This window comes from Blennius ocellaris, assembly GCF_963422515.1.
Source record: "Blennius ocellaris genome assembly, chromosome: 8".
Classification (NCBI taxonomy): Eukaryota; Metazoa; Chordata; class Actinopteri; order Blenniiformes; family Blenniidae; genus Blennius; species Blennius ocellaris.
In genome coordinates, this window is record NC_137657.1 from 13,059,064 (window position 1) to 13,082,996 (window position 23,933).

Here is a 23,933-nt window from a genome sequence, read left to right on the forward strand (position 1 = left end):
AGTTAAGCATTAACAAACTCAACCAGGAAAAGCTACCGGGGGTGAAACAAAGCAAAGTGTAACAAGCTCGGTTTAGGGGCGGAGCTTCCCCTCCGACACTGAAGACCCCTGATAGAGATCCTCTGAGGTGCACTTCCGTTCTTTCCTTCTACTTATTTCTTCACTTGACTGCATTACATTCTGGGCATTATCTTCTATCTCAACATGCAGTTTTGAAAAAAATTGTAAAAAAAACCAACCAAAAAACCCAGTTTTGCTTGAATTATTATTATTTCTTTAGTCAGGACTTTTTAATAATCAAAAAAAAAAAGAAAACAGTCTGGATATGTCTCTTCTTCGGTTTCTTCACAGGCTGCCATCAGCGTGTATCATGTAGTTGTTACAGTTTGACAATCGCCAGTCATGTACCGTTAATCAAGCAGTATAATCCGAGTAACTTAATACAAAATGAAAAAAAAAAGAACAAACACTCACGTTCCCACGCAAGAATTTGACAAAAACTTAGAAAACTGTCGACTTTTTATTGTACTTCATAAAAACAAACAGCAACAATAAAAACAACAAGGTGGTAACCATAATAATAATAATATCCAATAATGTAAAACAACAGAACAACAGACGGTAAGAAATTAAATTAACTCAACATTGCCATTGTTGTCGAAAACCTTCCTGTGTACCTTAAAAGCAATGGCGCTATCGCATGTTTGTATTTGAGAAGACGTCCGGGGGGGTCGGGGGGGGGAGTCGGAATGTCGAGGTGCTGGTTTGGGGGCGAGAACACAAAAGAGTTGATCCCAGATCGAGTGGCCCGACGGAGAAGGTGGGGAGCGGGACGAGGGGGACGAGGTAACGGATGGGACCGATACAAAAGTGACGGTAACAGTCTGTCAGTGTCAGTCGGGGCGTTCTGCAGTAGAAGTGCACATCAATATGCCCCGTTCAATGCACGCACACACACACACACTCACCCACACACACACACACACACTGGAAAAACACACACTTTCAATCCACACGCAAAGACACCAGAGATCGATGTCTTCTAAAATAAAAAAAAAAAAAAGAAACATTGGTAGTTTTACAATTTCCTAGAGGTGAGCGCGAGCACAATGAAATCCTTTGAATCCGTTAATAATCCCAGTTATTCCAAAGCGCCAGTGAACTCCAGACATGCTGCTTTCGGTCGGCCGGATGCTCTTCCGCTTCATCGGACACATAATTACACGCACACACACAGACACACGTATCGACCCTGGTATATGAGGACAGGCCGGCGGTGGCGGTCTGCAGTTCAGTGTTCAGGACAGAGGAGCCGAGTCCGATTCCCAGTGGCGGAGAAAGACTTGTGTGGAGAAGTGATCCTTCCATTCACTTCCATCCTACATCTACAGTTCCAGTCTTTCGTTCTTTTCTTCTTTTTTTTTTTACACCCGAGTCCAGCAGCACAGCTGACGCTCGCCTGAGTCCGGAGGTGGGAGATGGATGCAGCGCGGGGGGGTGGAGGGGGGAGGACTAACCTGACGGTGCTGTACATGGCGGGTCGAGGAGGAGGAGGAAGGGGGGGGTTGACGTCTGCTACATGGCGGTGAGGTGAAGGACGACTGGCCTTCCGGCGGCGGGACGCAGCGGGATCAGCGCGGCACCTGCATCTGCTGCGAGGGCTGAGACTGGTTCTGAGAGGTCACCTCGGGGCCCCGGCTGGCCAACCGGCTCAGGATGTTCCTCTCCGACATCTGCAGCCGCACCGCCACCGGAGGTATCCTGGCGATGGTCGCCGGGAGACGGGTGACGTCGGCCTTCATGTCGCTCAGCAGCTCCTCCAGCTGTTTGAGAACTGGAAACACGGCGGGACGGTGAGACCGGCCGGTGGGAAACGAGGGGGGGGGGGAAGAGGCTGAGAGAAACCGTCGTCAAATTCAACCTGACGTTTCAGAGCTCGGCTTCCGATTCAAACTGACATAAAATTAAGCTTTGGGCCGGAAGGTGTGGACTGTTTTTTTTTTTTTTTTTTTTACATTTAATAGATACGTCTGACTGCTTAGAATAAACAGTGGAGTCAAAGTCAACGTGATTGGTCAGAATGACACTGTGATCCAGTCACACAAGGCATGTAAAACCATCAAAGGAAAAATTGGGAAAAAATTTTTGTTGCCGACCTCAATATGCCGTGTTCTCACAGCAAAATGTTAAACTAAAAAAAAAAAACATACTTGACATTTTTCTCATCAATAAACCATCAAATAATTCCACCATGGTTTAATATAAGATGGTCACAATATTAAACAGAAAAAACCCGACTTGTTTTAAACAATAGCACAGTTGCGACGGATATTTAAATCTGCGTTAAAAACACACAAATTTCAATACCTGTATTTACTCAGCTGGGGTCATTTTTGTCTGATATTATCACAGATACAGTCCACACCTGTTGCACACAGACGCAAGCTTCTATTAGTCAGAAACTGCTGGGGGGAAAAAAAAACCTAATAAACAAAAGGTTTTCTTAGAACTACACAGGGTGAAAGATACAAAGTCAAGTGTCATTTAGCAATTCGGGTAAATACCAGATGGCAAGACTTTCTATGTACACACCATTTAAACATAGTTTGCCAATAAATAGCCCTTCAACAGAGTAATGAGCGGGTCAAACAAAGCATTTAGAGGTGAGATTAAACATTAAAGAAATTGGTTGTCCTCTTTAATCGGCACAAATAAAGGCGAGCTGATTTCATGGCTGATTAGCTGCTTTCTCTGTGCAGTGAATAAAGCCACTGTGCTGTTAAGTGTTTTCTCCTGATGCACAAGTACAAACTGGGCCCTGCTGAAATGTGCACAATATAATGACGGTGTCCCACTAACGCTTGCATTGTGTGCATCCTGTAAAGTAAGACGGCTGCAGTAACTCAGATTCTTCCCATTAAAAAGTAAAGAAGATAATGAGGGTCACACTTCAAATACTTCACTTCATTATCTGTTGCCTGCCGTCGAGTATGGGGACAATCCTAAAGCCTTTCTGTTCTTCACAACATGAAACTTTCTACAATTCGGGACATTTTAGAAGAGGTTTAGCAAGTACGACCCTGAAAATATCTTTTTTTTTTTTGCCACAAACTACAAAAAACTGCCTCTGCCTTTGGGGGCGTTTACCTTTATGCAGCACTGCATTAGCGGGCTTGTTTCCCGACATGGACTCCTTGCTGAGGTGCTGGTGCGACTCGGCCAGACACTCCACCTCACTGAAGCGGGTGTTGAGCGCCATGGAGGGGTGCGCCGGGTCCTCCGTCATGTTCAGGTAGGCCGCCCTGCGCAGCTGCTCCTCGATCACCAGCGCCTGCTCCAGGAGCTGCACGAGAGGCGTGCCACAGGAAACACCCGGTCAGACGCGACACAAACGCGGCCAAAGACTTAGAAGCGGCCGACGGGGGAAACGGGCGGCTTCACCTTGAACCTGCGGGCCAGAAACTTGTTCTTGATCTCCAGGAAGTTCCCCCGGCTCATCTCCCCTTTGAAGGGCTCGTTGAGGATGGCGAACCGGACGTCGTTCTGCACGTCCTGCCAGCGAGCGTAGCCGTGTCTGAGACGCCAGAGTCAAGGGGGGAAAAGACGATACACGACTGTGGACGGTCCGACGCTTTTATTCTACGTTCACTTTTCACTTGACTTTGCTGGTCGACTCGACGCTCCGGCCTCAAACGTTCAGTGACGAAGGGGTGGGGTCAGTTCCAAGGACATTCAAGTGCGTGGAAGGACATCTTTCAACATATCAAACATTTTGTGAAAAAGGTTTCAATTATCAGGAAACAGTTGTTTGACATTTCTTAGTAGCACGATTAATATTGAGTGTTTCTTTCCCTTTGGGCTCGATGGTTTAATAGCAGCCAGTGTTATTTCTACTCCATCTAATTATGCTGCTCGTGGTTGATCACATTTCAAGAACAAGCTGAACAATAATGTCTTAAATAAAATGACTATATTTTGGAGTGCAGTTTAAATTTTGGCTTAGTTTCTCATTGTTATTGTTGTTGGTACATGACTGGCCTGTTACTGAGGGAAAAAAACGGATTAAAAGATGATGGTAACAGTAATTAAGTGTACATGTGGTCCTTAAGTATTATTATAACGCTTGAAATAATTCCTCCTTCTTTTTCTCCGACTCGGCTCTATAGTACTGCCCTCCTCATTACCAGGCAGACTTTGCGCCTGTGTTGTTAATAATCTCAGCTCCGATGGTGAAAAATCAGTTACCGTATTTTCTGCCCTATAAGGCACACCAGATTATAAGGCACACCTACATTGATTGACATAATTTACAACTTTGTTCTTATATAAGGTGCACCGCCTTGCATGGACTAGACCAGTGGTCAGCAACCTTAATAGCTCAAAGCCATTAGATTACATTTTACACTGATTCTAACACCCAGAGAGATGCACCCACTTTATTTTGATAGTCCTACCTGCAGCCTATGCCAGGAGGACACTACACACAAAACCTTCTTCACTGCTGGTTGACAACTTACAACTACCGGTAATAATAATGATAATAAACTAAACTACATGAACTAAGCAACAAAAACACAACACAACACAATTATTACCGACACCACAAACCAAATATAACCCCCAATAATTACATTTAAAACACCACAAACAGCTGCAATGAATTATGGGAGTTTCTATCGGCTGCACTGAGGAGCTCAGGATGTCCCATCATGCCTTGCAGCGACAAATTCATGTTTTGTGTTGTTGGAGGTTATTGTGGGTTGTTGTTGGGTTTGGTGTAGTGTTGATTGTGTTTATGCTGTGTTTTTGTTCCCCAGTTTAGGGAGTAATTATTTCATCTAGTTTATTTTGGTTTGTTAGAATGTTGGTGTGCAACCATGAGTGATGAAGGTGTTGTGTGGAGTGTCGTCCGCTCTGAAGATCCGGTTGCGAAGTTAGAATTGTCAAAATAAAAGCTTCTGGTTGTTCAGCTGTCAAATAGCAGTCTCGAGTAGCACAATCCTTCCATATATAAGGTGCACTGGGTGATAAGGCGCGCTGGCAGCTTTTGAGAAAATTTGAGGTTTTTAGGTGCGCCTTATAGGGTGGAAAATACGGTAAACATTTATATTCTAAGTCAGCAAAGATCCAAAATTTAGTGGCAGTATTGTCTTTTTCAATCTGTGGCGCTTAGACTCTATTGTGAGGGCAGTGTTGTCCACTTGTTCAGAAGGATACTGTATGATGCCAGCCAGGAGCCAGTAGTCATGGCGACGGTGCCAAATCTCAAAGGTCTTCTTGGTGACGGTGGCGGCCCGCTCCTCGTTCTGCCACAGAGAGTGAAGCTCTGGGGAGCAAAGTACAGAGGTCAGCGTGGACCGAAACAGGAAAAGGAAGAGAACGAGGAGAGTGTGAGAGTGTGTGTGTGTGTGTTCACCTGTGAATCCTCCGTCTGCGATATTGAACATAAACCTCTGCTTGGTGGCTTTCTTCTTCTCCTCGCTGACGTTAACCGCCGGTGCAGCTGCTCCTCCCTCCTTCGCGTTCTCACCGTTCTGAAGTTTCCCAGACTCGTCCGTTTTCACGTCCTTTTCCTCTTTTTGCTCTACAGCAAGAAAAAAAAGTTTTTATTACAATGACAAGCTCACGACGGGCATGAACGAAGATGGAAATAGAAATAACCTTTTTTCTCCTCCGTTGGTGAACTGTGGTCCATCTTCTCATCTTTGACTTCTTCGGCTGAAACTAAATCAGTGAAACTATTTTTAGTTTTGAAAACGTCCTCCTGGATTTGTGGTATAGTACGAGTGTGCTCTTTAACTGCATTACTTTTTTTTTTTACAATCTGTGCAGCACATTTTTATGTGTTGAGAGTGACACTACAAATCAACCACATGATTGTAGTGAACTTTCTTTGTGCCACTGACGTGTAAAGGTCCAGTTATATCCTTCTCCTTTGAGGGAGTTTTTAAAACCTGCCATCTTAGATGAAGTCAGGGTAATTTTATAACCACCGAATTTTTGTCTTCCAAGTATAAATCTACCAAAACAATATCCAAGAGTCAGGTTAAATTCTGAAAACAACTCGTGCCGTCAGCTGAGATTTGACCACAGGACGAGACAACAGGTACTTTGTGCCACTTGGGAACAGATGTGAAACATAAATTTACACACGACAACCACAGAGAACAACAATGAGCCGTGACAGTAAGTGTGAATTGTACATTGAGGAACAACGTTACACTGAAAGTGTCCCGAGGCCATTTGCTGTTCTCAACTTCATCATATAAATACACCTCACATGTTACGAATGCAGATCCACAAATATTTTACATACGGACACTGAAACAGATTCGAGCATTTCTGTGACCTTTAAATGCAGACTTTGACATTATTTATATCAAAATCAGGGGGATGGGGTAAGAATGTTCCGTAAGAGTGTCCTCCAACTTTCTAACAGACGAAAAATTCTACAGTAATGAAATGTATGGATCAATGGAATTAATACCAATGCCTTTTTTTTTTTTTTTACTTAAAGTCAAAGTAATTTGCATGATGCTGAGGATATTTGAAGATGGTATTTTCATTTGCTCATACTAATGTTTGGAGTGACAAAAGACATTTCAAATTAAAAAAAATTAATTAAATATCAAGTTTCTAAAAAGAGGTTTAATATGAATCACACAAACTGAAAGTTTGCATCTTAAAAAAGCAGATTTAGGTTTTTTTAAGAGAACATTTGAACTAAAAACTGATCTATTGTAAACTAAGTGGCCTAGAATTCGGGGCACTGGAACTGTCCCGTGTCTCACCTTTAGATTTGTCCTCCTCTGACTCCGTCTTTCCTTCTGAAACTTCACCTTTATTATCAGCGGATGAGTCTTTTTCTGCAGGTTTGTCTTTCTCGTCTTTCACTTTGCTTGAATCTTCAGAATCCTTCTCCTTCTCGTCCTCTCCGTCGGCCTCCTTCTCCTTCTCCTCCTTCTCTCCGGCAAGGTCCGCTTCCTCTTTCTTTTCGACAGGGGGGGATTTTTCAGACTCGTCTGGGATTTCGATGATCTGGGCGAGAGGCCGACAGTTTCAGTACAGTTTCAATTAAAGATCACGGTAATAAATACAGTTGTGGGCGAGAGTTTACCTCCGGATCATCTGTCCTCTTGGCTGCTTTGACATCTTCCACCTCCTTCTTCAAGTCTTCTCTGTCCTCCGATTTAGACAAATCCTCTGGAGACAGACAATACCACAAACACATAAGCTTTTCCACTAATGTGCCGGTCAGCCAGCGATCGCCAGCATGTTCTGGTTGTGTCCACAAGAGGGCAGCCAAACAAGCTGAGACAGGCCACGTTTCTCAATGTCATAGACAGAAACGGATGCAGTCATTATAATTTGAAATTAGGATTAAAGACACAACTTGTGTTTGGGCGCGAAGGAAAACAGAGGGTATGTGAGAATAGTTGACCTGGTATCGGAGTGTTTGGTTGCGTGTCTGCGGGAGTCCCAGTGGAGGGGGTCTTTGGGTCTTCGCCTGCAGCCAATGCTGCCGCCCTTTTGTTCTCCTCCAGCTCGGCCATCCAGGGCATCGACCACTGGCCATTCACGTGTTCAAACTCCTGCACCTGTTGGTCAGAACACTGCGTCATACCACCTCGCACATATTGGATTATGTGAAAAAGGGAACGTACAGCATCACAGCTGGATGGCGTATGAGGAAAGTTTCTGTAAATGAGTTTCTCTTCCCCCCCCCCCCCACACACCTTTTTCCTGATGAGTGACATCACACCGATGCGAGTTAACACATGCTGCCTCGACAGACCCTCACGGGGGACGCCGTCGGCGAAAGTCTCCGCTCCGTCGGCACCCGGCTCACAAAGGTGACGCATAAACAGCGACACGTAGGCCCTACACACAAGGGTGAGTGGCATTTTGTTAAACAAATCCAAACATTTGACAGAAATATTAAAAAGAAACAAGAACACACAGCAATTTGTGGAGATGGAACAGTACCAGGCAGGAAAAAAAGATGAACTTCCCCCCTGACTACTAGGGTTTTGCTCAGGAAAACCATGACAAAGACCCTCTATACACGTATTCTTCTAGACAGCAGTGTGTTCATTAGCAAACTGAAAATATCAAAGCACACACCCTGAGTACTTTTCTGATAATGGAACGACTCATAGTTGAGAATGAAACCAGTAGATGGACGATACGCCTCTGAGCAGATAATTTGATGCATTGTCATGAAGACACTGTGGTTAATCATCCCAGGATTACTGGGGCAGACACGCAAGCATCATCACACTCACTTAAATTCTTTCTCCGACTTTCCTCGCAGGTCCCTGACCAGCCACTGGTTGGTGAAGGCGTCTTGTGGAGGCATTCCGTAACGCATCACTGCGTTCAGGAAAGCTTTCCTCTGTCGCGCATTGAAGCCCAAAACCTGCAATTTACAGAATACAGTGGAAATGACACATCTGAGCTTTTGGGATTCTTTGCATTAAGTTTCCACTTATGTGCCCAAGATATTCATGTTTTTTTGTTCTTCTTAAGGGAACTTGCCTCGATGTTCCCGCCAACCCGAGCCAACAGTGGAGGAAGAGGTTTGTCCCTGTCGTTCCTCAGCCCTTTGCGGTTCGGTCTGCGAGCGTTGGCTGTGAGGGAGAGGGGAACACTACAAATTCAGTGCCGATTTGAAACGCCAAAGTTCAGCGAAGCTGTGGGAGTTTACGATTAGTGTGATCATGTGTGCTCTTGCTGTCTTGGGAGTCTTGTGTGTGGGTGATCCACTTACAACTCACTGCGTTATTCTGATCTGCTGAAGCTGTCCCGCCTCTACATTAAACGCTTTCAGGACATTTACGACTGAAAGCAGCACGGCCAAACACTTCCTTTATTACAAACCAAGGTGCAAAATTAAATTCCAAGACACGACAACAAATCACTTAACAATAAATAAATATCCTGGCTCCATATAAATAATGAATTACTTGTATGTCACATTGTACTGAAAAAGAAAAATAAATAAATAAATAAATAAAACACAAGAACAATTTGTGCTGAAACAACTTTGGGCATGTTTTGGAAGAAAATTAATTCAAACACAAAACGAGCATTTTAAACTGCTTAGAAAGTTCAGCCTGCTGAGTAACTGTTGGGTTTGCTTTTCTTTCCACATTTCTTTGCCTTTGTCTTTTTTCTTTTTTGTGAGCGGCAGTTGTGGAGGATATCATAGCTGTCGTCTGAATCTGAAACCAAATCTGCAGGGGCAGGTGGAGGGAGGGGGAGGGTTAGTGATGTGCAGAAATAGGGGTATTAAGAGATTCCTGCATCGCTGTAAAGACTGTCAACAGGAACGTTCATCAGCTGCATTCTGACATCGGTTCATCGTCCTAAACCACCGTCACCGGTATTAAATAAGAGAGCGTTTGCCTGCATCTGGAGATTATTTCAAAGTAGTTACCTGCTTGACGTCACCCCCCGCCCGCTCGCGCATCTTCGAAAGGCACACTCACCTTCAGTCCGTTCATCGAAGTCCTCGTCGCCTTCCTCCGAAGCCACCGAGTAGTCGGACTGGTTGTCCGACTGATCCTCCTGCCAGTCTAAAGAGAAAACAGACAAATGTTGGAGAGGAAGAAAAGACACAGGACCCTTCACCACATGGCGTAATTCAACCAGACTATCAATAAAAAATTAAGAATCTAAACTTCTTACAGAAGTGTAGTCTCAGTTAGTCAGATAACGTTTCAATCAGTAGAGGGATTTTAAAAGATTTCAAGTTGTGACCTAATCTAATTTTTTTTTGTGTTCTCTGAGGAACCACTACTTCATAAGTTGAAAAAAAAATACAAAATTGTCTTTATATTTAAAGCATGGTCTAGAAAAGCTAAATAAAAAAAAAAAGCAAAAGAAACTAACATTTCTAAGCGAACACTATATAAACATTAAACACACAAACAACACAGCACAGCACGCACAAACATGAAAAGGTTGCTTATATATTGTTCTGTACCTTGTCTTATACCTCGGTCCTCCTGGGAGCCGTCATTGTAGTTGACTGGCTTTCGAGTGCGTTTGCCTTTGCCCAGATTGCGGGCGAGATCCTCTTGCTGCTGCTCGTAGTGATGCCGGAGCAGTTTCTCCCAGTAGTCAGGATCAACACTCTCCTCCTGCTTGATTACCTCTCTTTCCACCTCCTCCTCCTCACAGAAAGAAGATTTCATTGACGTCACGTTCATAAACAACAACACACACAAAAAAAGCCTGTGGATTTCGCTTTCCTGTCTTTTAAAAGTTACGTTTTTTTCCGCCTGAATTCATTCGAGACACTTTTCCAGGCACACGCTGGAATGTTTACCTCGTCGTCTTCGTCTTTGACCACGTACTGAGCCACTTTGAAGGAGCTGAGGTATTCGTTCATGCTCTGGAGCTCAGTGTCGTCTGTGGCGTCCTGGTTTCTGTCCAGCAGGCGGTCGATGGCGCGATCGTCGTAGTGGATCACGCTGCTGTCGTCCTCCTTGTTGTCTCCTGTGAGCCACCAGGACGAGACCAAGAAGCTTTTAAGTGACGACTCAAGTAGTTTTTACTCGGTCTGATCAAACAACGGGAGGGCACGAGTCCCTTAAAGTAATAGTTTTTTCTGCTTTCTTAAAAGTTGATCCACGTCTTGAGCCAAACCGATGCAGGTCCTCTTACCCCCTTAATCAATAACTTCCTCACTTCTTCACATATGTTCCACGCGTAATAGTAAATTAAATAAACCTGCTAGAGTTTGGAGAAATTATTGACATCACATGACAAAACATCTGTGTTTTGCGCCTTTGCTTTCTTTCTATTTAATCATAAATATTATGAAAAAGTACTTGATCAGATGCAAGGTGCCCATAAAATGTCAAATGTGTCTATGATGTCATTATGGTATAACCTTACAAATAGCACATTAATAGTTGAACTGTAGAACTGAGTTATCAGTATCTTTCACAGAAATCCAAATCCAACAAGATATGAGTGACACTGACATTTAAAAAAATAAATATCAAATATTTTTGGGCCAGTTTTATACACTAGAACTAAATCTATATTAGATAAGATTCAAATTCTAAGACATGAAATTTTCATTCACAAACTATTTTAAAGCTAAAAATATAAAGGAAGCAGGTAAGGACTATGTTTTAGTTAACAGAAGGTTTTGGAGATGCAGTATTTTTCAGCGGATTAAATTTAACTTTGAATCACCTTCTCCGAGTTCGTCCTTGAACAGTTCTTCAGTTCCAAACTTGAGGATGTCGTCGAGCTCCTGCTTGGACATGGAGCCCGTCTTAGAGCCGAGGCCCGGCCGCACCACCAGGTGAGTGAGCATCATCTTCTTCTTTGCCACCTGACAGACAAAACGAGCGGTGAGCGGGAGACCGCAGAGTCCTGACCGTGTAAATATAGATTTTAATAACGAGCGTTCCTTCTGACGGACCTGTGTGATCCTCTCCTCCACAGACGCTTTAGTAACAAAGCGATAGATCATCACTTTCCTGTTCTGCCCAATACGGTGAGCTCTGCTGAAAGCCTGCGGGGACACAAGACGTGGCAGGAGGCTAAATAAATCAGCCATCATCGAAAATGAAAGGATGCGGACGCGAGGTGTCGTACCTGGATGTCGTTGTGTGGGTTCCAGTCGGAGTCGTAGATAATGACGGTGTCAGCAGACGCCAGATTGATGCCCAAACCACCGGCTCGGGTGGAGAGGAGGAAAGCAAACTGCTGAGCGCCGGGAGCTTCGGGGGATGAAGAGCGGAATTCAAATTAGAAGAAACAGATTGCGTCTCAGCTGCCCTGACGACGTCGAAATCCGTGTACACACACACACGCCTCACCGTTAAAGCGATCAATGGCCTCCTGCCTCATGTTGCCGGTGACTCCGCCATCAATCCTCTCGTATTTGTATCCCTCGTTCTCCAGGAAATCCTCCAGCAGGTCGAGCATTTTGGTCATCTGAGAGAAAACCAGAACTCTGTGGCCGCCGTCCTTCAGCTTCCTCATCATCTTCTGAAGCAGCGTCAGCTTCCCCGAGGCCTTCGTCAGGGAGTTTCCTTCATACATGCCGTTTGGAAGTTTCGCTGCTTCCTGAAATTAGGGGGGGGGGAACAAAAATCTAAACGTCAACAAAAACACTGAACATTTTCCAATGCACAGACACGGATGACTTGCTGTAATCCAAGGGAAACTCACGGTGGCCGCTGCTGGGAAGAGGTAGGGATGATTACAACACTTTTTGAGGTCCATCACAACGTTGAGGAGGGAGACCTGGTTTCCTCCGCCACGCGTGTTCAGGGCCTCAAAGTTACGCGTTAGAATGAATTTGTAGTATTTTCTGGTGTTGCAAAAAGGGGGGAAAAAATGACAAGAAAGACGTTTTTAAAAAAACACGCCATGTATGCTGGTTTCATTCGGAGGGATCTGTAGAATCTCACATTTTGGTTGGACTTACTTTTGCATCGGGCTCAGCTCCACTCGAACGATGAGCTCAGTCTTGGAGGGCATGTGCTTGAACACATCCGCCTTCAGCCTCCTGAGCATGTGTGGTCCCAGCATGTCGTGGAGCTTCTTGATCTGGTCCTCTTTGGCGATGTCGGCAAACTCCTCCAGAAACCCTTCCAGGTTGCTGAAGAGGCAAAGATGAATGAGTGAGTGAGTGAGTAAGTAAATAAATAAATAAATAAAAATTGACATGCGTCAGGAACAGATGAACCGCAACTGACTTGAATCTCTCAGGGGTCAAGAAGTTGAGCAGGTGGAAGAGCTCCTCCAGGTTGTTCTGGAGAGGAGTACCGGTCAGCAGCAGCTTGTGTTGTAGCGGGTAGTTGTTCAAGATGCGGAAGAACTGGTCGCGGAGAAACAGACAGAAAAAAAGAAATTATGAAAGAACTACTGGAATAAAAAAAAAAAGAACAACAACATAGTCCCCAGAGTAACTTCTGCCGTTACCTTGGACTGATTATTCTTTAGTCTGTGTGCCTCGTCCACAACCAGACAGGCCCATTCGATGGATCCCAGGACAGCCTGGTCAATGGTGATCAACTCGTAAGACGTCAGCAGGACGTGAAACTTGACCGTTGAATCTTTCTGTGAAACGAAAAGGAGGAAAAGCCGACTTTAATTTAACAGGGAAGGAAACAGGAATGTTTAACGTCCATCTTTAAATATTTGTGTCCATTGGTGCCAAACGTGAGTAAGGACACCGGACGTGAGCAGCATGGCCTCCATAAGATAACGTGGGCGTGGCTTTTTAATTTCACATATATATTTATTAAAATGTGAATTCAGAATTTCTATGGTTTAGCTTTTATAGAAATTAAAGTCAATTTACTGGCATTTTAAAAAACGCATTTTACAAAAGTCTGAACAAGATGTAATAACAGCATGAATGATGGTCTGAGAGTCATTAACATTCAGCACTGCTCAGCAAGTGTCCATCAACTGCAGACAACCGATTTCTAAATATTAACACGTTTTTTGGCTTCACCGATTGTTGAAGGACGGCTATTTCACCCACATTTGAACTTGTAGATCAGCGCTAAATACTCTGCAGTTTTAGCTATTCAATAAGAAATTGAAATAAAATGTTCAAAAGTGTATTAGCCATTATTCCTGTACTTTCATTTATAACAGTCCCTGTGACTACTTGGCCCTCTGGTGGTGTGTTTGTATTTATCATAGCCTTCAAAATGTTTAGAATATTTGAGTTGGAAGTGTGACGACTGAAATGGAAAACATTCACCGTAATATATTTAACAGATGATTCTTCTTCTTCCTTGTTTCAGGACTTCATACCTTCATTTTGGATGCCTTCTTCCCTCCTCGGATGGCATTTCCCTCAAAGGAGAACTCGTTCTCTCTGATCACAGCTCGGCTGTCTTTGTCGCCGACGTAGGTCACCACGTACATGTCAGGCGCCCACATTTCAAACTCTCTCTCCCAGTTGATGATGGTGGACAAAGGAGCACTGACCAGGAAAGGACCTTTGGAGTGACCCTGTTGCAGTGGAAAAGTCATAATCAGTATATTAATCTACCAATAAGGTGCACCCACAGAATATGTAAATAAATAATCTTATATGTTTTGCCCTGCCTTTAGGATACAGTTCTTTACTTTGAACTGATCCCCTTTAATGGGCAGATTTTCTATATGTCACATGTCTGAAACCCCAAACCGCTAACACTGATTGAGAGTGGAGGGCAGACTGGACAGCACTGTGTCAGTATGAAGAAAAACATTGTTTAGGAGAGTTAATATTTCCTAAAAAAACCCGACACAGCTTAACAGAAACTGACCGGGTCAAGTCTTTGCAATGACTAAATGTGCCTTGGACATTTCTAAACACGGGAGCTCCTCACCTCCTTGTAGAGCGAGTACAGGAAGACGGCCGTCTGGACAGTCTTTCCTAAACCCATCTCGTCAGCCAGGATCGTGTCGGTGGCCTGAGCCCAAGAAAACCTCAGCCAGTTCAAGCCCTCCAGCTGGTAGGGGTGCAGGGTTCCTCCTGTGCTGTCCAGGTATTCGGGCTGACGGTCAAACTTGCTGGTGGGCTGAGAATAAATGAAGCAAACATCTGTTGGACTCTATCGTGAGCAGGTGGACATTGCCGTCGTTAGTAATCCATCGGCATGCGGCAACTTGTTCCCAGTTTAAAACACTCACATCCACCACTGGATTAGTGGGTGGTCGCTCGGCCTTCTTCACTTTGACCTGCTTCTTCAGCTTCTTGCCAGGTCTGCCCTCCTCACCCACCATCAGTTCTCTTAAGAAAAAGAAGGGGTGGGGGGGACGTTTTTAAACAGATCCAGCAAATGGTGGCAGGCTGTGAACTGCTGCTCACCTGTGATTCCAGTATGTCTGTTTGTAGGTGTCGTATTCAGGAATGTCCATGTCTTCACTTTCCCAGGTTGACTGGTCGTACGGCAGGTCTCTCCATTTGATTAGGTAGTGTACATTGTTCTTTTTGTCCACACTAACATGGTACAAACAAAGATGATAGAATTATGAATCTATATTACCGCTTTTACTTCAACAGCTCTAATTCTCTCTTCAAGGTAATGTCTGTTTGCAATCGCAGTTCATTTTGAGAACAAGACATACATGAACCAGATGAATTAATTTCATAGTCTGACTGTTTTAAAGTAACATGATGGCAGCGGGCTCACTCTCTGTCTTTTATGAATGTTTTACCTATGGTTAAGGACGCGGTGGATCATCAGCCACTCCATCTTCACCCCATAACGGTAGAACTCCTCCTCCATGTGGACAAACAGAGGATCCTTGTTCTTCCTCTTTGTGCTCTTGCCATCATCGCCCTCTCCTCCAAAGTCAACTGGTGGTGGTTCGTCCATGTCGGTCTTCCTCTGGTAGTTTCGAAACATGACCTGGCAGTTGAGCTCCAGCTGGAGGACAGAAAGAGGAAAGTATTAACTATGTGTTTTAATACAAAAAAAAAAGAAAACAATATAAAGATATCTGGATTGTTGTTTTTGGAGCACGTGTGTGGTACCTGTAGCTCTTGCACCCAGGAACAGTGCCAATAGGAGAGGTTGCACCATTTCACAAAGAACTCTCTCTCTCTGCGGCCAGCCAGAGGCGGAGGATCGGGCGCATCAGTGGGGAGGTCAGCAGGCCGGGGGACAGGCGTGGGGGCTGGGGGCTCGCCCCAGCGCCAGGTTAAAACCTTCTGGACTTTTCCCTTCATCGGTGGACACTGATGGAGAATGAGTAGACATAAGATAATGTGTAAGACAGAAAGGCTTATCAATAAACCATATCAATGTGTCACTTGTGATACAAAATAATATGAAAGAAATCATTAAAACAAAAAATTGCAGGAGTTCTTGTGCTTTTATCTGGACTTCTTTTGGTATACGCATCAAGGGGAGGGAAAAAAAAAAAAAAAAAAAGGTCTTTATCTCAAGCTCAAGTTGGAATTTGCAATCCACATGCACGCCCACGTGAGCACGCGCAGGCTCATATGCACCAATGCACAGCGCGCACCTTGCAGCGGGGGCAGATCCACTCTCCGTTGGGGATCTCAGGGAGAGGAGGGTTGAGGCAGTGGATGTGGTAGGAGGAGGGGCAGGTGTCACAGCAGAGCAGCTCCCCTCCGTCCTTGCACACGCGGCAAAACTCAATGTGGTGGTCGTCCTCCTCCTCCATCCCTTCATCCCTCCGGTCGTCGTCATCCTCCCCCTCGGCCTCGGACAGCTCATCTCTGGCCTCCCACTGTATCCCCTCCTTCTCCTGGTGGCAGAATTACAGACAGGAGGAGGAGGTGGTGTGTGTGTGTGTGTGTGTATGTGTGTGTGTGTGTGTGTGTGTGTGTGTGTGTGTGTGTGTGTGTGTGTGTGTGTGTGTGTGTGTGTGTGTGTGTGTGTGTGTGTGTGTGTGTGTGTGTGTGTGTGTGTGTGTGTGTGTGTGTGTGTGTATGCGCACAGGGAAGGGGGATGGGGGGCAGACGGGCAGGGAAGGTATGCGGAACGGAGTGAAAGGAAAAAGGGGAGGGGTGTGAAGGGGGGGAGGTTTGAGCGTGAGGGAGTGGGGGGTGCAGTGCGTGCGTGTGCATGTTTGCGTGTGGAGCCAAAGAAGGAGGGAGGGACAGGCGGGGAGGGGCAAGGAGAGGAAATGGAGGATGGGGGCAGAGGGGGTGGGTGAGATGTGTGGTGGGGAATGGGAGAGGACAGACAAGAACATGAGGGAGAAGGGGGCGGCGGGGGGTGGGGGTGTGGGGGGGGGGGGTGCAGAAAAGGACAAAGGAAAAAGAAGAACACACAAAATTGGTTGAAATCACATGGAGCCAAGTCCAATTCCTGACAATCAAGTGTTCAACTTTACGGAAAGACTCTTTCAACACAAAAGTGTTCCAGAGAGGGGGAACAATATTTTTATTCTACACTGAGGGGGGGGGGGGGTGTCGCTGTACTCACACAATGTGGACAGCTCCACTTGCCCTCAGGTGCCTTCTCCATGTCTGGATCCAGACAGACCATGTGATAAGCTCTTGGGCAGGTGTCGCACAAAATGATCTCGCCTCCCTGCTGGCACACCTCGCAGTAGTCCTGGTGGTCGGTCTCGTAGCCGTCGCCATCTTCTGTCTCCACTGAGGAAGAACATTCGTCAAAGAACAGAGTAAATGTGTTACATAACGAAACTTCCTCCATTATGATGTTTTGTTTTGGTTTTTTTGTACCACGCCCACCTTTCTTTTTCTTCTTTGCACTCTTGGGCTTCTTCTTAGGACGACTGCTGCGGTTGGAGCCGTCAGACACCGAGAAACTCCCGTCGTCAAAGTCACTGTCGGCATCGTTTTCCTCTTCATCACTCTGATTCCCCAACAGAAAGAGTCCATGTTAACCGTCACTTTGCTATATTACAGCCCACTGTCAATACTTTGACGTTATCAAAACGATGACAAGTAAAGCGACTGAAAATAAGTGAATATTAGTTTAGACAACTATAGTTTCTTACAGAGGAGCGCTTCCTCTTGCTGTTAAGGCCCCCAAGTTTGATCTTGAGAGGAGCCACCTTCTTGGGTTTGGGTTTTGGTGGAGGTTTCGGGGTTGGTTTCGACCTCTTACGAGCGTTCGGACCTGAAATCCAGTAGGAAGAGGTGAATCTAAATACTTCTCCATAATACACACCACATGGGAGACTGCCCCAAAACAATCAACTTTACCTTTTCCTTCTTTAGTCTTGGCCTTGCGGAGTGGGGGCGCCGGGGCTGCTGGGGGTGCGGCAGCTGTTGGAGCGGCAGCAGCAGGAGGTGGAGGAGGAGCCGGCGCAGGCGAAGGAGCAGACGCAGTCTCCCCCCCGCCGTCCGCCCCTGCGACCACCATGTTCTCTACAGCCGCGGCCACGTTGGCAGCTGCGAGGGCCGCATTGGCAGTGGCACAGCCCTGCGGTGTAGAGCAAAGTGCAACGTGAAAAGCGCGGCCCCAGAAACTCTTAGACACGGATACGAAGCGTCAGAAGAGGACTTTTAAAGTCTTGAAAAATTGCAATTGGTTGAACCTGCAATACCTTTAGGGGATTGTTGGTGCTGAATTCTCGCCACTTTGCCATCATTAACGTCATCATCTTGGACACCGCAATTTTGGGGTTCTTCGCTGCAATTAAAGGCCTTGGGGGGGGGGGGGGCAAAAAATATGTCATTATTTATGTTGGAAACAGACAAGAATGCCAATATGGGATATATTGCAGCGTTTCTCCACCTGACAAACTGGCTGAAGGCCTTATAGTTGGTGAGGGAGCTGTAGTCTTCCTGAGTAAAGACGTGATCGATATCCTTCATGCCCCAGGCTTCCAGCAGCTGGGTGGAGCTTTTAGGCTGAGATGACGAGTTGAAAGAAAGAGACACATGAGGACAAGTTTCGCATCTCAAACCGTGCACAAAAAAAACGAAACGCTCCACGATTCAGTATTTACCTGGCAGTCGTCGTCGTCGTCGTCGTCGTCCTCTGGTTCCGGCTCTTTACGCTTGCTCTTGGAGCTGGACGCGCCTCCCTTCTCTGCTGCCGAACCTCCTTTCTTCTTGTCTTTCGCAGAGCCGGACCGTTTCTTCTTTTTCCTCCCGGGGGCATAATCACTTCCTTCACTCTCCGACCGCATGCCTCCCTCATCTGCATCCCTCTCCGCGGTTTCCACTCCAATCAGGTGCTCGGGGGAGCTGACTGGCAACTCCTGCAAGACAGAGGACCACGTTACTCATGACAACAACACACACGCCCGTGCTTACACGGTCTCCGTCGACCCAAAGAACAAGACGTGGTTTTTTGGGGTTTTTTTTGTCATTTCGTTACATTTAAAGACCATCGCTTCTCCGCTCGGTCAGAAAATGTGAAGTCACCGGACTTGGCACTGTCGTACACAAGGCTGCACTCGTCAATGCATGACTCATCACTAATTTCCTGATGACGGGGAAACTGTCAGTCACTGAATGTGTCGGTCAGCTGAGAGAAAACGGCTCTATTTTAAGAATGGTATAATCTTTTACATTTCTCATGCAAAAAAAACAAATTCTGCAGGTTTCATCTTTTTGTGAACTGAAATCGTTCTCATTTTGGACTTGATGAAAGAGGCACTTTGAAAACAATTGATTGAGGTTTGGAAAAGAGTATCGTTGCGTTTTTTTCTCATACAGGACTAATAATTACTTAATTGAGAAACGGTCGAGTACAAGAAAGGAGAACTGGTCCAGTCTATTATCAAGATGAAATACAACCAATCATGAGGCACTTTTATGAACGCACTGCAAATCATTCAGCAATGAATTAAGTATCTCTAACATTTCTGTCTGGAAATTTATATTTTTTGGAAATGTTGGTAAAGTCATAACAAAATAAACTTGTAAATATGTTCTTATTGTTTCGGCCGATGCATGAAACCGTCGTGACCATTAATAAGAGCAACTGCAATGCGACCACAGTACTTTTTTTTAGCAATCGAGACGTTAGAAAAGGACAATGCGTCTTCTCCCGAGTTCGAGAAGCATTAGGTGAAGGACGTGATCTCTACTACATGAGAGATGTTTGCTAATACTAGCTTATCCTGGGTTGCTGCTTACATGTTCCTCATTTGTTGTTGTCCTCCAGACTAACTGCAAAGAATGTATGTTTAAAATAACACCACATCGGTTGGCGGTTATAGGGCATAAGTCACTTCATGTCCTCATGAAGCTCTTTGAATTCTGGTATTTTGGTTTTATAGATATTACCTTAAAGCATCGGTCATTGTTGTGTTCACAATTCCATCTACCTGTGTTAGAACGGGCTGCTACTGCTCGTCTTGTCGGAGTGAGGACAGTCTACAGTCACTCAAAACCCACAATCCTCTGGTACAAATTGGGCCGGAGCCATGTGGCTCCCGAGCTTAATTCAGTGAAGCAGTGCATCTTTAAAGCCACTTTCACACTGCCAGTTTGTTTCAGGGGTGTTGCATCTTTATTTTCACTAAGAGCCTGTATGAAAGAGGCAGAACGGGAGGGTTAACGCTGCTGCACTGCTGTTCCGCATCGGTTCTGACATGGCACTAATGAGGCACACGTCGCATCTCTATCACGTCGCTGTTGTCGGACGCCGACGTGCTTCATCACAACTCAGCCTGGTGCACAGATGAGAGGCTTCCAAGTGACGTCTTGACGACTTGTTTGTGTCACATTTTGTTGAACGTAAAAGTCATATTAAACTTCTTTAAACCAAATTATTAATGATTGCGTCATTAATAGAGTAGCTTAAGCAGTACCGAAACCTCATGCAATACACGAGAGGAACACAGAAAACATCTCTGCTTTGTGTACATGAGCGAGAGAATTAAAGATGTTTTAGAGATTGAGTGAACAGGCCACTGTTGGATGCTCAATGAGCACAGGAGGAGAAGTGGGTATTCAACAAAGCAGTTTGCAGGCAGGTGCAATTGTGACTGTGGTCACAAGATTCCTGCAAGATATTTTTACGCCCACGTGCTTTGATTTACATTGTTTGGGATAAGCATCTGCGTAGCAATTGCCAAGATTTACAACAATATGACCAATAAAAGGATGATTTCAGTTGCAGTTATTAAAACAAATAAGGTCACCAGGCCACATCATAACAATCTTAAATAATCCAGGAGAACGAGTCTGACACAGATGTAATTCTTGGAGAGATTATTATGAGAGGTTCATTTTTGGTTCAGATCAGAAAGGTTTTCGTTTAGTTTGTAGTTTGCAGTGGAGTTTAGCGGGACAGCGTTATGGTCCTGCCTCGGTTTGTTAATGAGGTCTCCCAAATTACACACTAAACTCAGACTACAACTTCAGCAAAGAAGCCAAACTGAACATGATTATCTTTGTATGGTCACAAATTATTTAGATGGATCCCACTCTTACAGTACATTATCTTAGCTGCATTTACACACTGGTTAGAGCTGCCATGCAAAGTGCCTCCCCTTCACTGACAGTCACAAAGGTTTAGTGCCTTGCCCAAAGACACTAGGCCACAGGAGTAAGCTGTGAGCATTTCTATCTCTTCAACCATGGACTCCTGAACCCATTTTATGACCAAGCTGTAGTCCCATCATGCAACACTGACTGCTGCAATCAAGTTAGTGTGTAAACATCAACATGAGCTCCAATAGTGGACAATGTTTTCTAAAAATAACAAATGACTTGTGTGCATGCATGAATGATCCGTGCTCATGCATGAAAGATGAAAATACCTCCAAAACAATCTGCAAGTTTGCCGACTGAAGAATTGCTGCAAAGTTTATCATTAAACACTAATTTTCTCTTCCATGTCTTCACTTTGAGTTCTTACTATGCAACATTTTCACAGTATTTTCTCAGTCAGACACTTTTGCCTGTCACAGTATTTCACCATTAATCTACATTTCAATGTGTAAAAAAAACAAACTCGCACGTAGTGACGGTGATGTTTTGGTGGCAGGCAGCGGTGTGATAGTCGCTCACCTCTCGGACGGGTCTCTGCCGCTTGCTGCTGCGGCTCTCTCGGTTGCTCTTCTTGGCTTTCTTCTTCTTCTTGGACTTGGGTACCTCGTCGACGTCAGACACAGCATCCTCCGGCTCGTCCTCATCTGCCGGGGACACGCGCGTTTTCATTAGCCGACGGGAGGACAGAGCGACGGGCTCTCTGCAAGGCCCCGGAGAAGAAGGAGAAGGAGGGGGGGTGGGGGGAGAACCAGCACGCGCACTACTGGCACGACCCTGACGGCGCGTCCGTGCACGCGCGCACACACGCGGCGAATGCCACAACAGCACACGGCTTCAAAACTTGTCGGTTCTCCTGCCCCCGAAAACTTTGACAGCTCACGCCCACACTCGAGAGCACACGACGGCGGGACGTGAAGGGGTTAAACCCGTATAACGAGAGCCAAACTCTCAACTCTCCAAGTTTAGCTTTAAGTGATCTGTCATGGCGAGTGACGGACGGCCCGAGCGGACCAGTCCTGGCTTAGCGCGAGCTAACCGTTAGCATCGCGGTGAGGGCGAGCTCAAGTTACGGAGATGGACCTTCTTCACGCGGAGGGGGAAGAAGGGAGAGAGAAAATAAATAAAATAAATAACGCAACACACATAAGGCGAGCTTACCGGGGATAAGTGAGTGCTCCTCGGCGGCTACGAAGTCCTCCCGCTCATCCTCGCTACACGACATTTTCCCGGCGTTTCAATTTTTATTCCTTTGCTGCTCGAATTAATCCCTCCTAAACCTTGCTCCTCGGTCGGCGAGGGAGGAGGGAAAATGACGTGGGACTGGTGGAGAACGGACCGGGGGTGTCCAGGAAGGGAGGGGGAGGTGGTGGTGGGTGCTGCGAAGAAAATAAATAAATAATAATACATGGCACTGGCTGGTCACAATTTCTTTTTTATCCACAATGTGTCATGAAGCACCTGCCCACTCAAACAAGTTGGATAACTAGATTATGAACGGACATGATCCGCTCTCCATTTGCAGGTAGAACCCCCCCCCCCCCCCCCCTCCTTTCACCTCCTCTTCCTCCCTCCTGGGGGGTGGGGGGGTTGGGTGAAGTAAAGTGAAGCACCCGCAGTTTATTTCTAACACAACCTGCAAATTCACGCTGTCGACTTAAAGCCGCACACGAGAGAAAAGTTCAAGCTCTCCAAAGCCAACCTTCACACGCTGGAAACTTACTGTAGTCCCGGTGTAGTCGAGGTGTGCGCCCTCTCCCCTCTGTCCGCGCGAGAAATAACAGCAATCAGCCTGCTCGAGGTGTCGTGTAGTGCTCATTCATTAAAGCCACCGGTCAGTGAGGGGTTTTGGGTTTTTTTTTGTTTGTTTGTTTTTTTTAAGACAAAACGAGCCGCCAAATGACCCAAAACACGCGGCTCCGTCCCCTCTCTTCTCTCTCCCCCAACCTCACAGGCAGCGCTTAGCTAACATCCTCACAAACACACAAAGGGGGCAGACATCCCATAATAATCCCCCCCCCCCTCCCACACTCGCACAGGACTCTGCATAGTTACCTCGCAACGGACAGACCATAATACTCAGTCTGCCCCCACCCCCCTCCACCACGCGCGCGCACGCACGCACACTGCCACTACGAGGCATGCATGCGCCACACTCACTGCACGCACACTCCTTCCCCTTTCCACTAGTAGTCCCAGCCCCCTTAGCAACCTCGTTGTCATGGTGACAACCCCCCCCCACACTCCCTCCCCTTGCACTCCTCGACAGACCATAATAGTCCAGCAGTGGCAGCATACATCCCATAATATACAACTCCTAAAAAGACAAGAAAGAGAAAGCATCAGTCAGATGGTCTCCAGGGGAGCCGAGCTCCACAGGGTGACAGACCATAATACTCACCTAGCATCCACCTGGTAGTGAGCACAACTAACCCCAAGAAGTCAGAGAGCCTTCAGTCCAAGCACGGCGCAGGTAGACTGCAGCCAGCAGCGCAGGGCGCAGGTCAAACCTCCGAGCGACAAAACGCTGGACGCGTGTCAGTCGGTTTGACGCCGAGGCCTCCAGCAGGAAGCATCACTCCACATTCCCACAACAACCACCAACAAGTGTGCAGAAGTTGCACGTTGCATCGGGGGTTTTTTTTCTGGTTAACAGTGAGTTAAAATGATCCATGAAACAAAATGCAAACAACAACAAAATGCTGCTTCAAGTCCTTTTTTTTTAACGATAAGTAAGATTTGAATGACCCGTTAACGGAAAGTAAATAATTCCCTAACTCCAGTTCTGGTGCTGCTAATTTCCCCCCCAAATATTCCCACAAAACCAATAAATATCAGCCACTAAACTGGTAATTTGTCTCAGCAGTTTATTTTGTTCACGTTGATTGTATTTAAAATTCCAATCAAAGCCCCAAAAATGAACTGAGCATCCAAATTACAGACTTTCTCATAAGCAACAAGAGAAAAAAAAAAAAACACTCAATAAAAAAAAAAAATCAAG

The 23,933-nt window shown here is 45.7% G+C and overlaps 1 protein-coding gene across 3 annotated transcripts; it reads right to left on the reverse strand.

Moving 5' to 3' along the window:
* Nucleotides 1-507: 507 nt before the first annotated feature.
* chd4b (chromodomain helicase DNA binding protein 4b) lies at nucleotides 508-22,853 on the reverse strand. 3 transcript variants are annotated; one of them, XM_080500731.1, is made up of 40 exons: nucleotides 22,656-22,853; nucleotides 22,094-22,311; nucleotides 21,455-21,579; nucleotides 18,436-18,690; nucleotides 18,222-18,337; nucleotides 18,031-18,130; nucleotides 17,687-17,906; nucleotides 17,479-17,600; nucleotides 17,210-17,333; nucleotides 16,938-17,110; nucleotides 16,009-16,254; nucleotides 15,515-15,718; nucleotides 15,196-15,407; nucleotides 14,846-14,977; nucleotides 14,668-14,767; nucleotides 14,364-14,555; nucleotides 13,801-14,001; nucleotides 12,955-13,092; nucleotides 12,729-12,850; nucleotides 12,458-12,631; nucleotides 12,199-12,340; nucleotides 11,844-12,093; nucleotides 11,620-11,744; nucleotides 11,444-11,536; nucleotides 11,212-11,353; nucleotides 10,334-10,503; nucleotides 9,989-10,175; nucleotides 9,492-9,578; nucleotides 8,539-8,630; nucleotides 8,286-8,419; nucleotides 7,737-7,881; nucleotides 7,442-7,598; nucleotides 7,118-7,203; nucleotides 6,792-7,038; nucleotides 5,662-5,724; nucleotides 5,417-5,584; nucleotides 5,218-5,326; nucleotides 3,442-3,574; nucleotides 3,148-3,343; nucleotides 508-1,834 (listed from the first exon to the last, which is right to left on the reverse strand). In XM_080500731.1, exons 2-40 carry the CDS (start codon nucleotides 22,155-22,157, stop codon nucleotides 1,632-1,634), a joined length of 5,949 nt encoding a protein of 1,982 aa, XP_080356857.1. In that variant the 5' UTR covers nucleotides 22,158-22,311; nucleotides 22,656-22,853; the 3' UTR covers nucleotides 508-1,631. The 3 variants fall into 3 exon arrangements, with proteins under 3 accessions (XP_080356857.1, XP_080356858.1, XP_080356856.1); XM_080500732.1 differs by having other exon boundaries at nucleotides 6,840-7,038; nucleotides 9,989-10,178; XM_080500730.1 differs by having other exon boundaries at nucleotides 9,989-10,178.
* Nucleotides 22,854-23,933: the final 1,080 nt, after the last annotated feature.

Excerpts from the sequence above, each read along its gene's own strand:
- chd4b (XM_080500730.1), bottom strand. The coding sequence starts at position 22,157 with ATGTCGTGTAGCGAGGATGAGCGGGAGGACTTCGTAGCCGCCGAGGAG. Across the intron at positions 12,851-12,954 it reads TAAAGAATAATCAGTCCAAG|TTCTTCCGCATCTTGAACAA; the intron begins GTAACGGCAGAA and ends CTCCGCGACCAG. Across the intron at positions 8,420-8,538 it reads GGGTTGGCGGGAACATCGAG|GTTTTGGGCTTCAATGCGCG; the intron begins GCAAGTTCCCTT and ends TGTAAATTGCAG.